This window comes from Manis pentadactyla, chromosome 16, assembly GCF_030020395.1.
Source record: "Manis pentadactyla isolate mManPen7 chromosome 16, mManPen7.hap1, whole genome shotgun sequence".
In the NCBI taxonomy this organism is placed as follows: domain Eukaryota; kingdom Metazoa; phylum Chordata; class Mammalia; order Pholidota; family Manidae; genus Manis; species Manis pentadactyla.
In genome coordinates, this window is record NC_080034.1 from 37305380 (window position 1) to 37320511 (window position 15132).

Here is a 15132-nt window from a genome sequence, read left to right on the forward strand (position 1 = left end):
TCTGCTATAAAAGAAGAAACATATATTTGGAAAAAGAGGGGTAAGAGAAATATGAAAAAACGTATCAGCAGAGGAGAAAGACATTGTATTGAACAAAAAACACGTTAGGGTCTGAGAAGGCTCATAGGAACGTTCTTTGCTGCCCTTTGTAGTCGGTTCTGTTATCTGCATTACAAAGGTACATACACATAAACATATTTCTAAATATCTCACTGTCTTCCAGGGCAGGGACCCTGTCCTTTTTATTTCTGTAGTTCTTGCTTAGAGAAGATAGCCTCAACATAGGGTTTAGCACATACAGGCTCTCAGTAATTGCTGATTGAATGATAGAGAAACCAATGAAGAGAAGACAACCAGAAAAGGCTTTGCTGGCCTCTGGGGGATGGAAGTCCTGGAAGGGCGGCCAGGGAGCTCGGAAGGGGTGGGGACTGTGCTCCGGAAGCGGGTTTAGTCGTGCGGCAGGCTCTGAGCGGGAGGAATGTGACAGCCGCAGCCCCACCCTCCCAGTTCTTGTTGACCGCGCTGTGGAGGGCGAGGATGTGGGGCGGGTGGGGGCGTGAGCCGGGTGCCCGCTCCGGTGAGCAGCTCCCCAAGCTCGGACCGCGGCCGCGAGGCGCTGGCCGCGGTGCTGAAGCCGCGCTCTCCGAGGAGACCGAGAGGCGGGGCTCGAGCTCGGAGCTGGGGAGGGCGGAGGGGCAGGGCGGCGCCAGCGGGCCCAGGACCCTGACGGGCCTGAGAGGAGGCAGGACTCGGGCAGAAGGCCACCGCGGACACGGGCCCTGGGCTACGCTTTCCCCGAAGAAGCCAAGGTCATCCTCCTTGTCCCATCCTCTTTCCTGTGCCTTGGCGGGGCCCTCACCTCGTGTCCTGACCTCAGCCTCCCCAAACACGGCTGAGTAGTGACCTTCTGGGCCTCGATCTGCAAAGCCACCGACTTCCAGCCCACAGGCCCCAGTCCAGGGACGGCGCCCTCACCATGGTAAAGCTGCTGCCTGCCCAGGAAGCAGCCAGGATCTACCATACTAACTATGTGCGGAACGCGAGGGCCGTGGGTGTGATGTGGGGCACACTCACCATCTGCTTTTCCGTGCTGGTCATGGCCCTCTTCATCCAGCCCTACTGGATCGGTGATAGCGTCAACACACCACAGGCAGGATACTTCGGCCTTTTCTCCTACTGTGTGGGCAACGTGCTGTCCTCTGAGCTCATCTGCAAGGGTGGCCCGCTGGACTTCTCCTCCATCCCCTCTAGAGCTTTCAAGACTGCCATGTTCTTTGTGGCCTTGGCCATGTTCCTCATCATTGGCTCCATCATCTGCTTCAGCCTGTTCTTCGTCTGCAACACAGCCACGGTCTACAAGATCTGTGCATGGATGCAGCTGGCTGCTGGTGAGCAGGGATAATGGGAGGGCAGGCAGGGGTCCACCCCAGGCCACAGGGGCGACTGCACCATCCCTCTCTCTGTGGAGGCTCTGGATCTCCTACTCCTACTCAGCTGACTTCCTTTAGCCCAGCCCTACTCAATGTTCTGTAGAAGCTTCTGAGAAGTAGAGAACCTTAGAATGGCTGAGACCTAAAGGACCGTAAGGATCAAATTGTCCAATCCCCTCTTCTGGCAGATGAGGAACTGAGGTCCAGAGAGGGAAGTGCCTGGCCCAGGAGCACACAGCTAGTTCACAGAAGAAATCAGTTGTCCTGATTCCAAGGGCCCCACACCAGAGCGGCTGCTCAGGAGAGGGAGAAAGAAGGAAACTTCCATTGTTGAACATGTGAGAGTAAGACCCAACCCTGGGGCAAAATGGTGTTGCCAGTCAAGCACATTCTAGATGTCGCCATCTCTCAACTTCTGGGCATTTGTTCTTCTCCTTTAAGGATCCCCGGATCCCTGTCCTCACTCCTTCCCTCCCACCAAAAACTGCTTTCACAGAGATTCTAAGGTCAGTCATTGATTTGGAGTGTCAGGTTGAGTGTTACCTCTCCCACAGAATCTTGTATTTAAGTCCCTTCTTTTGTGGTTCAGTGAAGTCTCTGTTCCCTAACTACAGGACTCCATCTTGAGGTAGCAAATGGCAGTGATCTTTTGTGGTAATGGCTAGGGTCTTTTAAAACTCTGTGGGGTTGGTGGCAACCTGTGCCCAGAAGTAAGGCTTTCCCTGCCCCTTCTTCCAGCTTCTGGCCCAGGCAGGCCTCTGGATCCGTGGGCCAGCTGGTCCTCTCTCCTCTACAGCCTAGAACTTGTCCTGCAGCCCTTGGTTCCTTCGCACCCCAAGGACCATGCACAGGCTGTCCATACTAGGGAGATGGTCAGAAGCAGTGCTGGGGACTGTAGACTAGAGTGAAAACTATCTTGACATCATTGGTTAGAATGAGGAACAGTATTATCTTTAACAGAGGAATGAACAGGAATCAGAATTACAGGAGTTAGACCACCTAGAGTTCATTCTACTAAACTACCACATTTGGCAGGTACTCAATAAAAATCCTCACCACAGTAATTCCACATTTCATTGATTCTAAGACACCATCAACTGTAAGTTAAAACTGTAGTTTGTGTATCATTACAAAAGAAAAGCCACTACCAATGAAATTATGGCACAAGCTTTCTTATCACTTAGAATGTTTATCTATACTTATTGAGGGGGCCTTTTCAGACCTAAGTGTACCAATTTTTACCATCTGTTGTTCTTGGGTGTGTATATATGCAAAATAAATGAGTTGAGGAATGCCCATGTACTAAATCACTTTTTTACTCTAAAGCATTGATGTCAATGTCTGAGTGTTCATTTCCGGTGTTGTCCTCTATACCACCAAGACAGACAGTGAGGTAATCTTTTAAGAATAAAAGCCATTGGTGCTGGACCTCTTGGCCAGTTCTGCAATTATGAAGACCTAGCTTACTTCAGGAAGTTATTAAACATGCCTGATTGTCACTTCCCCACCCTCATACTCTCTTCCTCTACCTATCTGGTTCCTAATGATTAAAAGTGCCCTCACTATAGTTTCTGGAATTTTTCTCCAAGTCATTAACAACCATTTCACTAGTTTTGATGCCTCAGTTACATGTTTACACATGTACAGGCCATGGCAGTTAGAGCCATCTGGACAACAGCAATTAAGTAAGATGTGGTCTTAGTTCAAGAATATTAAAATGTGAGAAAAGCTTGAAAATGAATTAATATGGTAGTAATGTTTATTGAATCCAAACACATAGACTTAAGACTGTCAGAATTGGAGGGGACTCCAGAGACCCATAACCCCCCCACTTCATAACAGTAGATGAGGAATCTCAGGCTGAGAGAGAGGATAAGAGTTGGCCAAGACTAAAGCAGATGAGCTGGCGACTAAGGCTAGCATTAAGGCAGTGGCTTCCAAGAAATTAGATGTATTCTAAAGACATTTGTATTGAGCCACACATTTACATAAAAAAGATGATTTGCAAAGTGCTTTCACATACATCGTCTGGAGGAGCCTCATCATGATTCAGTGAGGTAGGTATTCCTCCCATTTTATACATAAGGCTCCGAGTAAGTCACTTGTCTTTCAGCACAGTAAGTAATGGAGGAAACTTTTGATTCCAGGTCTTGTACTCAGGCTACTCACCTGACTCCAGAGCTGCCTCCCTAATTCCCCCACCCTTTGTCCCCCACAGCCATCTCTCTCTCCTCTGTAGTCTCTGTATTTTGAGGGAGAGGCTGGGGCAGGGGTGAGTCAAGTCTTTTGGGCAGTGGGGAGAAATAATGGGAAATGAATATTCAGCAGTTTTGTGACAAAGAGGAGTAGAATGTGCCCTGGCATGCTTGACAGCTGGTCCTCCGTATCAGAGCTGTGGGATGCTGGAAACAAACCATCCCTCTCTCATTCGCTCCCCTCCCCCTCCCCCAGCCTCCTGCAACAGGGGCCACTTGCTGAACAGGCAGTGCTGGGAGGTCCTGGGAGAGGGAGGGGTCACCAGGCTATCTGAGTCAGATCCTGTCGGGTCATGGAGCTGGGGACACTGATAGCAGAGGCGGCTTGGTGCCATCCCATGAAATATTTATGTTGTGGGAGAGCGAAGGTGGTGTCGTTTTCCGTTCTTCAGAGCCAGGGGAAGGGAAGAGGAGCCCAAGGGAGGGCTGAAGAGGGGGAGTGCCCCACAGCCAGCAGCTGGGAGAGGCATCCATTTGAAGAGGCCTAAACCAGTTAGATTAACTTCACCAAGAAAACTGGGACCAGGGAAAGCAGCAGGAGATGGGAAAGAGGACTGATGACTGGGGCAATGTGGAGCTGTAGCTTAGCAATGCTCATTGAGCTTCTGGATGCCAGGTGTAGGCCGAGTGTGGTCTCAGCTCCTAGTACCACAGGTGGGGCAAGTTACTTGTCTCTCTGAGTCTTGGTAACCTCATCTGTAGACTGCAGCAACAGGATCTCCCATCACAGAGCTTTTGTGAGAATGGTGTGTATAATGCAAGCAGAGACATCTTCCACAGTGCCTGACACATGGCAGGTGTTCATAAAATGTGAAAAACAACTTTATCAGTCAGGAGGGTAAGATGACGCCACCGTAATTTAAAAAAAACCCAACTCTTAATGGCTTAAAGCAAGGGTTTCTTTTCTGCTCATGATACATGCTCATTGGCCAGCTGGGCACTCTGCTCTCACTGTTCTCTTCTGGAACCCAGGCTGATGGAGCATCAGCTGTCACCTGGCTGTCGCCATTGCAGAGGGAGAGGGAGCTCTGGAAGATCTCCCATCTGCAGTCAAATGCTCTTGCCTGGAAATGCACAGGACATTTCTGCTCACATTTTATTGGCCAAAGGAAGTCTTACAGACTTGCCTAACTAGAAGGGATGGGGTAAATAAATAAAATCCTATTATGTACCTGGAATGTTTGTGAACAGCTCTGATGACATTCACATCCACCAAGGTTGCTTCCACCAGACTTCAGTGTCAATAATAATAGTAACAACTAACAGTAATTGGCCACTTACTATATACCAGACACTGCAGTAAGCATTTTTCTATACTCGATCACCCTTAATCCTCATAGCCCTGCTGTGAGTCAGGTATTACTGTTCTTACTTTACAGATGAGAGGATGGAAGTAGGAAGCATAAGTAAACTTGCTTGAGAATACCATGCTGACCTCTACTTAGAGCCCTGAGACACCACAAATGGGGTGACCCTCACTGTGCCCAAGCGGGTGGGTGGGGTGCTCACAGAGGACTGTGGAGCCCATAGTAATAACCTGTTTCCAAGTCAGGCCCTGGGCCCCCATAAGGAGATACTGTGGAAGAGGGCTGTTTGATGGGAGAATGGAGTCCAGAAGGGCAGCTCCTTTCCACATTCACCTATGTACTGAGCACCTGGGCCCTCCCACGCACCTCCCCCACCCGCCCCCATTAAGCTCAGGACCATGCCTTGACCAAAGGCTGGTCTTGCACCAAGTGGGGAAGGCCACAGGTTTTACCAGAGCTCTGGGACGGCTCACCCCTACTCTAAGTATCTTTCTGAAACAATTTTAGTTTGTCACTAAGTCTGAAATGTCACCACTAAACAATGCAGTTCTGTAGAGAGATGTCTTTAGCGTGATGTCTTTAGTGTGGGAGAAGGAGGAACTAACTTTGAAGTCAGAAAGACAGGAACTGGGAGTTCAGGCCTTGGCTCTGCCCTGGTTGGGCAAATCACTGAGTTTCTCTAAGACCTCAGTTTTTTAATCTGTAAAATGGGATATTAACACATGGCCTACTTCACAGAACTGTTGTCAAGATCAAGAGAAAAATGGTACATCAAGTATTTTGTGATCTATAAGAGAATTATATGAGTTTCTCCTATATAAAATCAAAGCATTTAGGTCAGGAGGTGGGACCCTGATCTTTATACTTTGCTGTGCGTTTGTTTGATCTGCTGACCTTCCTTGCTTTCAAGCTGAACTCCTTAGGGTTAGAGTAGCCTTGGAGTTCATCAAGTTGAGCCCAATGAAGGTAACTTTGGGTTCTTCAAGGTGTTTCTCTGCTGCTGGGTACACCACAGCCTTGGAGCTAAAGAAGACCTGTGGAAGGGAGGGCCGGGGTAGGAAAGTGCCCCGGTAGGAAATTGCCCCAGATAAGGGAAGGCTACTGCCTGCCTGCGGTTGTCTTTGGAGTTGCTTGGGCACATCCCAGGGTTATGTCACCTGTCTGTGCAGCTAAGGTAGGCTTGGTGGGAGGGCATGAGAGAGAAGTGAAGGGAAGGTGGGGAAAACAAAATTTTTGGCTCTAAAAATTAAGTTAATGCAAGCCTAGGGTAGATAATAGCAGCAAAAACTCATGAAGTGCCATTTTGTGCCAGGAAGTGTTCTGAACACATTTTCAGTATTAAATCATTTGAACCTCATTTCAATCCAAACAGATGGGGGCTATTATGATCCCCATTTTAAAGATGAGGAAAGTGAGGGGAAAAAAAAAAAAGCCCAAGTGACTTGTTCTGGAGTTGCACAGCTAGTTAGGCTTGAAATCCAGACAGCTTTTCCTGTTGAGAGAGTCACCTGAAAGAGCACTTTAAAAATGGGTTCCTGAGCCCAGCTCTGACCTGAAAGTCAGCATTTTAAACAAATACTCCAGGGGATTCTTGAATTCAGGTAAGTGTGGGCAGTTGCACTGTGCTGTGCTGGGTGAGGGTGAGGGGATCTGTTTGCTTGAAAGGAAGGTGCATAAAGGAAGCAGCCAGAGATGGGGCTGGAAAACTTTCTGTATTCACTGAATCTATTTCATTGAATACCTGAGCTATAGGACATGCCATTATTCTATGTGCTGTAAAAAGGAAAAATACTTCTGGTTAAACTATGGCCTGAAGCTTCCTTTTACACTTCTCTCAGAGGTGCTGTGGTATGAGCGAATGTACATCTCTGCAGTGAGGAGTTCTCTGGGCCAGGACCAGAGCTTTGAAGCCAGGGTAGGGTAGTCAGGGCCTCATCCGTTCCAAAGTGGGGACGTGGCTGAGGGTGTGGTAGGACCCTGGTGGCCTGGCAGAAGTCGCCATGGGCTGAGGAGCGCAGCCCTCTGCCTCTGCCCTTGACTGCTGGTTCCCAGGGACAAGTGGCTTTAGCTCTTGGATCCTGTTTTGTCTTCTGTTCCACAAGAAGGACGATAGGAGCCGCCCCTGTGCCTCTCAAGGCTGTTGACACAAAAAGGGAGGTGACAAGATGACAGCAAGGCAGAAGGTAACCAGCCCAACACTGTCTGCACCCCTCAGCCACAGGCCTGATGATTGGCTGTCTGGTCTACCCGGATGGCTGGGACTCAAGTGAGGTGCGGCGCATGTGTGGGGAGCAGACGGGCAAGTACACGCTGGGCCAGTGCACCATCCGCTGGGCCTTCATGCTGGCCGTGCTCAGCATCGGAGACGCGCTCATCCTCTCCTTCCTGGCCTTCGTGCTGGGCTACCGGCAGGACAAGCTCCTCCCTGACGACTACAAGGCAGATGGAAAAGGTAACTCGCCTTCCCCCAGGGAGGTGGGCTTCTTCACAGCCAGTCACCTAGGGACTGGCCCCTGGCCAAGGGGTGGGGACACCCACACCAAGCAGACACAGCCCTTGTTCCAGAGGCCAAAGTTCAGTGGAGGGTTGCAAACTGGCCAGTGATGAGGTGATGGCAGACCCTCTCTGGGATGAAGGGTGTCGTCTTGCCCCCCTGCATTCTCAGGGTCTACAGGCAGCAGTCTTGATCCAGCCTGGGAGCTGGCGAGGCGTTCCCTGGAAGGTAGCACTGAGGCTGGGTCTTGAAGTAACACTGGCAGGTTGCTAGGTGGAGAGAGGAACAGAAGGGGAGTAGAGGGTCTGGGTTATTGGAGCAGGAGCAGAAAGGCAGGTTGGGGGGCAGACTGACAGCTCCTGGAGTGCAGGTGGTGGGAGACTGAACTCCTTAGGGTTAGAGTAGCCTTGGAGTTCTCCATGTGTCCATCCTGTTTCAGTCCCCTCTTGTCCAAATCCTACCCCATAGCTATCATTGCAGCTGACCTGTGAGGCCCAGGGGGGCCCTTCAGGAAGCCACCTGACTTCTTCCATTCACCTCCTTTCCTCCTAGGGTACTTTCTGCTCCTGTCTCTCAGCAGGCTCTTCCTGTCTTGAGGAGTTGTCTTGAGTTGTACACTTTAAATGAGTTAATTTTACGTTAGTGAATTATATCCCAACAAAAAAATAAGAGATTGTGCTGAGGATTAGATAGTGCATATAAAGCACTAACAATGCCTGCTTTACAGGTGATTAAGTTTTCGTTCTTTCCTGTCTCTCTTGCCAGTAGTTCCACTTTTTACATCATCCATCTGCCCAACCAATAACAGCTCCTGGGCTTGTTACTCACCGACACCATTAGGCACTGGGGGTACAGTGGTGAGGGGAGGAATCTAAACTGGACTTTACAGTCTGGTAAAGGAGACAATCATGCAATATAGAGTTACAAGCTGATAAACATTATGAGCAAAAAGTGCAGGCTGTCTTGTGAGTGAATCAGAGAAATCTGATCTAGTTTGGAGAGGGAGTAGTGGGCAGGGAACTACCCTGAAAACAGGGCTCACTTGTAAACAAATACTGTTCTCTTTTTCATTGCAGAGGAAGTTTGAAGCAGCTGAAGGGTTGGTGAGTAACGCCACTGGAGGGTGGTCTGCGTGCTTTTGGAAGAGCTGTGGTGCTGTTTCCTTGGGGACTTGGAGGCGGAAGGACTTGGCTGGGCTGAAGGGGCTGCGGTGCGTCCTGGGAGAGAAGCATGACGCAGGGGGCAGGAAGCTAGCGGTATCTGAGACCTTCATCACTGAGGGGCAAACAGGAACCCTTTACTTTTACTTGTGTCTTGGGAGGTGGAAAAAGAACAGGAGAGAAGAAATCATTTAAAACGGGCAAGTGATTTCATAAACACATCTTTTTGTGTCTGACAAGCAAGGACTGACTATTATTTAGAAGTCATTACTAGAAGTCATTATTGTAACTGGACCCTTATTTTCCGAAAGAATTTTAGGTAATTTGTACAAAACATACTAGAAAAGCTAATAAAATTGAAAATAAGAGTTATAGTAACAAAAACAAGTATTTCAGAAAGTGAGGCTAATGGAATTACTGTATTGAGAATTAAATTTAGGTCTATGCTTCCTGATAGCTGAGGCAAAAAGAAAAGCATGCTTTAACTGGTTGAAACGAAGCATAGTATATTAATTTCCTTATTGCCTTTTAAGTTTCCAAAATATGATGCAACAAGAACATTAAAGAATATTTTTTTTAAAAAAGAAAAGTCTATAACAATGTCACATTCCTAATAGCTGCCATTTATTGAGGACCAACAACAGGCCAGCAACAGACCTACAACAAAAAATAAAATACACCTTTGTGTGGGTAGGAGGCATTATCTCCCATTTAAATTATTCACATTTTTGTGAAGTGACCTAACAATTGTTGACACATACATATGCTTTTTGAATAACTGTATGTTAGCAGTTAGCACTGTCCCCCACCCCTTATTTGAGATGATTCTCAAACTTTAAGATGCATACAATTGCCTAGGATCTTGTTAAAATGCATTCTGAGTCACTGGAGTGAGGCACAGACACCGCATTTCCAACCAGTGGAAACGGCTACTGGAATAGGAGTCACACTTTCAGTAGCAAACTGTTAAGACTGTAAGCACTTTCTCCTGTTTTTGCAATGCTCATTATTAAAGTTTTAAAAAACTGCAAGCTCCAAGCCCTGGTGTACTGTTTAATTGCTAAACCAGACCTTGGTTATTAGCTGCTTAGGATTGCTATATGTCTTGCCTGAGGGGGATTGCCCCCAGGGAGGTTCAGGGAGGAATTTGGTGAATTCACATAATAAGGGAGTGTTAGGGGTAGGGTTTAGATCAAACTTTATTCTCATGGTGGCAGGTGGAGTGCTGGAATCATGTCTGCCTCTGGGGCGTTTGTCTTTGCCTTGGGAGAGAGCACTGGGTGGAGCTCTTTATACAGTAACATCAACAGTAATGGCTCATTGCCAACAGGTGTGGAAGCAGTGGCCTAGCATAGGCCAATCACATCAACAAGTAGTTCAGGGTCAGGTGAGGATCCTGGCCATAGGAACTTCCATTTTCCCTACACTGTCATAGATAACATTTTGCTTTTTGTTGATAAATTCTGGAATGAAATTACTGAATCAAAGTGAACTATACTTCTATTTCTGCTTTTTTTTTTGCACATTTAAGGAAATTTAAACTGTTTAAACAAGCAAACAAAACAACACAGTATACCCATTTCTCCTTTCCCCACCTCTGACAAGCAACCACCAGTCTGTTCTCTGTATCTATGAGCTTTTTTTGTTTTTTGATTCCGCATCTGAGATCATACAGTATTTGTCTTTGACTTACCTCACTAGCATAAAGCCCTTGAGGTCCATCCATGTTGTCACAAATGGTAATATTTCATTCTATTTTATGCCCGAATAATATTGCATTGTTATATACACTATTTTTCTATTCATCCATTAATGGACATTTAGTTTGTTTTCATAGCTTGACTATTGTAAATAATGTTACAGTGAACCTGAGGGTACAGATATCTTTTTGAGTTAGAGTTTTCCTTTTCTTTGGATAAATACCCAAAAGTGGAATTGCCAGATCTCATGATATTTATTTAAAAAATTTTGAGGAACCTCAATATTGTCTCCATAGTTATGGCACCAATTTAATTCCCACCTACAGTGTGCAAGGGTTACCTTTTTTCCACATCCTTGCCAATACTTGTTATTTTGTCTTTCTGATAACAGCCATTCTAACAGATGTGAGGTGATAGCTCATTGTGGTTTTCATTTCCCTGATTAATGATGTTGAGCATCTTTTCATATGTCTGTTAGTCATCCATATGTATTCTCTGGGAAAACATCTATTTAGATCTTGTGGATAAAATGAGAGTTCCTGTGGCCAGGATTCTCACCTGGCCCTGGTTGACTAGCACACTGCACACCTGTGAGCAATACATGGCTGTTGACTCTATATAAAGAGCTCCGCCCAGTGCTCTGGGCACGACATGGTGGCAGGGCTGCAAGGCTGCAGGAGAGCAGAGCAGAGGCTGGAGTGGTGGCAGCACTGAGGACAGAGGCCCAGAGGACAGCTGTGCGGGATGACTGTGCAGAGAGGCCCAGAGGACGGTTGTGCAGGATGACTGTGCAGAGAGGCCCAGAGGACGGCTGTGTGGGACGGCTGTGCAGACAAAGGGGCCCAGAGGCAGAGACCAGCTTGCTGCATGCAGACTCGCTCTGAATGAACGGGATTTTAGTGACTGACCTGCCACCTGGAAATAAAGTTGGGTATAACCCTTTCACCCCAAGAACGTTTTACTGTCATTTTCTTTGGTCACATTGAATACATAGCAAACTTGCCCAGGACTGAATCCCATTGGCAAGACAGATCTTCTCACTTTTTAATCAGTTTTTTTTTTGCTCCTGAGTTGTATGAGTTCTTTGTAAATTTTAGATATTAACTCCTGAATAGGTTTATGATTGCAAATATTTTCTCCCATTCATCACCATGCCTTTTCATTTTGTTGTTGAATCCTTTGTTGTGCAGAAGCTTTAAGTTTGATGTAGTCCTGCTTGTGTTTTTTTTGTTGTCGTTATATTTCCTTTTGGTGTCAGATTAAAAAAAATCATCACCAAGATCTAGGTCTAGGAACTTAATGCCTATTTTCTTCTAATTTTATGGTTTCAGGCTCACATTGAAGTCTTTAATCCACTTGGAGTTAACTTGTATATATGGCGTAAGATTGTTGTCCTGTTTCATTCTTTTACATGTGGCTGTCCAGTTTTCCTAACAGCATTTATTGGAGAAGATAGTTTCTCCATTGTATATTCTTTGCTCCTTTGCTGTAAATTAATTGACCATGTATGTGTGAGTTTACTTCTGAGCTATTTTGTTCCACTGATCTATGTATGTGTCCGTATGCCAATGCCATACTGTTTTAATTACAATAGCTTTGTGACATAGTTTAAAACCAGGGAGTGAGGTGCCTCCAGCTTTCCTTTCTTTCTCAAGATTTCTTCGGTGTCTTTTTCTTTCACTGTATTTTATTTACATTTTTTAAGATGAGTTCTTACTCAAGGGATCCTGTGTAGAAAGTGAAGGTCCTATGGCCAGGATTCTTACCTGACCCTGGTTGGCTTGCTCACTATGTGTGGGCAATATGTTGTTATTAACTCTATATAAAGAGCTCTGTCCAGGGCTCTGGGTGATGGAGCAGCAGTGACAGGGCTGCAAGGCTGCCAGAGAACAGAGACTGGAGTGGTGGCAGCACCAAGGACAGAGACTGAGATGGCTCTGGGGGCAGAGAGGCCCAGAGGCAGAGACTGGCTTGCTACATGCACACTTGCTCTGAGTGGATGGGATTGTACTGATTGACCTGCCACTGTGGAGATAAAGTTGGGTATAAAACCTTCCACCCCAAGAATGTTCCACTGTCATTTTTTCAGTATCACTGAATCTGTAGTGAACTTGTCTGGGGCTGAAATCCATTAGCAAGACAGACCTATGGAATACTATCTTATACACTCATGAAGTTTGCATGTCTGGGTAGAATTGAACGAAAATAAAATATGAGCATACATAGGGAAGTTTTTTTGTTCTTATTGACTTTAAAAAATATGTATTTTATAATACTGCAATCTTTTTCTTAAAAAACACTACAGGTTATCAATTTCCCTGACAATGGAATATTAGGGAATCAAATTCTTCAGATACAAAGTTGTTTCCTCCAAGGTTCTCTGAATATCATAGGCCTGAAGTCCTGAAGCCTTTCATTATAGGATAAAACTTGACAGTCTCCTGAGACAAGACCTCCTACTTTATGCAGAAAACTCTTTCAGGTGAAGCAGAACTGCAGTAACCCATGTCAAAGATACTCAGAGACATAAGTGGTGCTCTCCTTACTGGGCACCCAAGTTTTCATCCTAGCCCTTGACACCAGCAAATTGCTTAACCCCGACTAGAGGTAAAATAAGAGGGCTGAATTAATCCATGTCTGTCTAGAGGTCTCCCAGGGCTAAGACTCCAGTAGCTTCCTTAACTGAGGATACACTCTTTTGAAGGCACACCAGAAACTGCCCTCCAGCTCTGAAGAGGCGGCTGTAAGCATGTTGGGTCATTTCAGGTTCAGGTTTAAGGGGTCCTTCGTTTCTCATTTCTCATATTCAGTTTTCTTATTGATGATCAGATGTAAGGAGTGGAGAGGCCACTAGAACCTGAATCCATCAGAAAATAGTATTATAAAGATTAGGTGAACATAGGATCTAAAAACTTATGAGACTAAATTGACCTTTTTCCTTTTGGAACCCCAAATCATATTTTCTCATAGTGCTTACACCAACTCAGTCAGGTTCAGAAATTTGTTACCTGTGTTCAAATAATTTCTATAGTAATAGACATTTCTTGTAAAAAAGAAAAAAAGCTTTGGATTTGGCACACTAAATGTTGACTCTTTTGCCAACTTCCAGAGGGGAACTCGCTGCAGCAAATGCCACGAGGAAGACAGGCTCCTTAGGCTGTTCTCTGCCTGGGGGATGGTCCATAGAAAGTTTTGTTGATTTTCAGCAGTGAATGGTCCTGAGGAACAGGTTTTTTTTTTTCGTCTTTGTATTGTTTTTCAATAAGAGAGAATGTGGTGTGGTTCTCATAGGTGAAGAGGGGCTAAATGCTGAAAAAGCTGTCATGGGTCTTGTTGCTTGATCAAGCAGCAGTGACATGGGTAGCAGCACGTTGCTTATTCCTGAGCTGGATGGCATGCTTTTTGACCAATGCACTCTGGTAACCTGCCCAGTCAGTGCAGTATTTCTCCAGTTCAGATAGGCTAGGAATGAGTATCCCTACATTGTCCCTGTTGTTTGTGATGGGAACTATTAGAATGGAACTTAAGAAGACTCACATTCGTATTTTCTTGTGCTGATATTATTTCAGACTAAGGCACCTACTTTATACAAGCTTGATGAACAAACAATTTGACATTATGTAGCTCATGACTTTTCTGGCTATATTTGTTAATTCGTTTCTCATGATTTTACATTTTTATAAGAAGAGAAATTTTTCTAAGCCTACCTTCAAAATATTTCTCACTGAATGGCAACTATGGTAGTCCACAGAAGCTTGTGGGGGGCTTAAGGTCAATCTGCCAACAGTCTACACTTTATTCTTGTCAGGAGCAGCGAGTTTTGTTAAAGCAAGTTAATGTTTACCAATGACCAGTGCTGGAGAAGATCTGCAAGTCTGCTTATGAGCCATACGACTCTGCATTTCACCTATTGCTTTATCTCCAACAAAATTCAGAGTCCAACTTCTCTAATAATAGTAATGATTTTAGTTAATACCTAGTAACTTTATCAATTCAAGTGATTTTACCTTTAAATAAATTCTCAGAAGGCACCTGAAATCTCATCTTTGAAAGTGTATGGAAAACCAATAAAATCAGCACTCCTCTAACGAGTTGCCTTACTCCTTTCTCACTCCTGCCTTGCCTGTGCCTTCAGCTGGCGTGTAGGGATGGTGGCAGTGCCTAAGCTTCAGCATCAATGACAGCCCCTGAGCAGATTTGGTTAAGAGAGGAAGGACTGGGCATATCTGAAATGGGAACCGGAAATCCTAAATGCTTTCATTATCTTACATCCCTGTATCAGTTATTTATTGCTGCCTAACAAACTACCCCAGCACTCAGTGGTTTAAAACAGTTCGGTTTCTGTGGGTTAGCAATCAGGCGAGTCTCAGCCAAGTGTCTCTGGTTTCTCAAAGGGCTGCAGTTAAGGTATTAGATCCGCTGCCTAGCTCGGTGGTTGTTTCTCACACGCTGTTGGGTTCAGGGCTTCTCACTGGCTGCAGGCCTCTCTGTGGCACTCACATGGTGGCTTGCTTCCCCAAAGCAAGAGTTCCAAGGCAGAGCAAGAGATCATGCAGACAGAAGCCCCAGCCCCTTTGTAACCCCACCTAGAAGTGATATCCTGTCACTTTTGCCTTAATCTGATTGTACCTAGAATGCTTTATTGGAACAAAGATTAGATTCTAGTAAACTAGAACTTCCATTTTTCTTACACTATCGTGATGTGTCACAGGGTTCTAAGTAGAGGCCAGCATAGTATTCTCAGGCAAGTTAATAGACATATCTTGTAAAAAAAAAAATGCTGATG

The 15132-nt window shown here is 45.7% G+C and overlaps 1 protein-coding gene across 2 annotated transcripts in view; it reads left to right on the forward strand.

Moving 5' to 3' along the window:
* The first annotated feature begins 730 nt into the window (after nucleotides 1-730).
* LOC118934853 (LHFPL tetraspan subfamily member 5 protein) overlaps nucleotides 731-15132 on the forward strand; it is a 118614-nt gene continuing 104212 nt past the window's right edge. Inside the window, exons 1-3 of one of the 2 annotated variants that reach the window (XM_057494262.1) lie at nucleotides 731-1388; nucleotides 7208-7444; nucleotides 8563-8589. In XM_057494262.1, the coding sequence (XP_057350245.1) occupies nucleotides 977-1388; nucleotides 7208-7444; nucleotides 8563-8573 (660 nt within the window). In that variant the 5' untranslated portion in view covers nucleotides 731-976 and the 3' untranslated portion in view covers nucleotides 8574-8589. Of the gene's footprint in view, nucleotides 1389-7207; nucleotides 7445-8562; nucleotides 8815-15132 lie in introns of those variants that run through there. The other variant, XM_057494261.1, reaches the window with a different exon arrangement.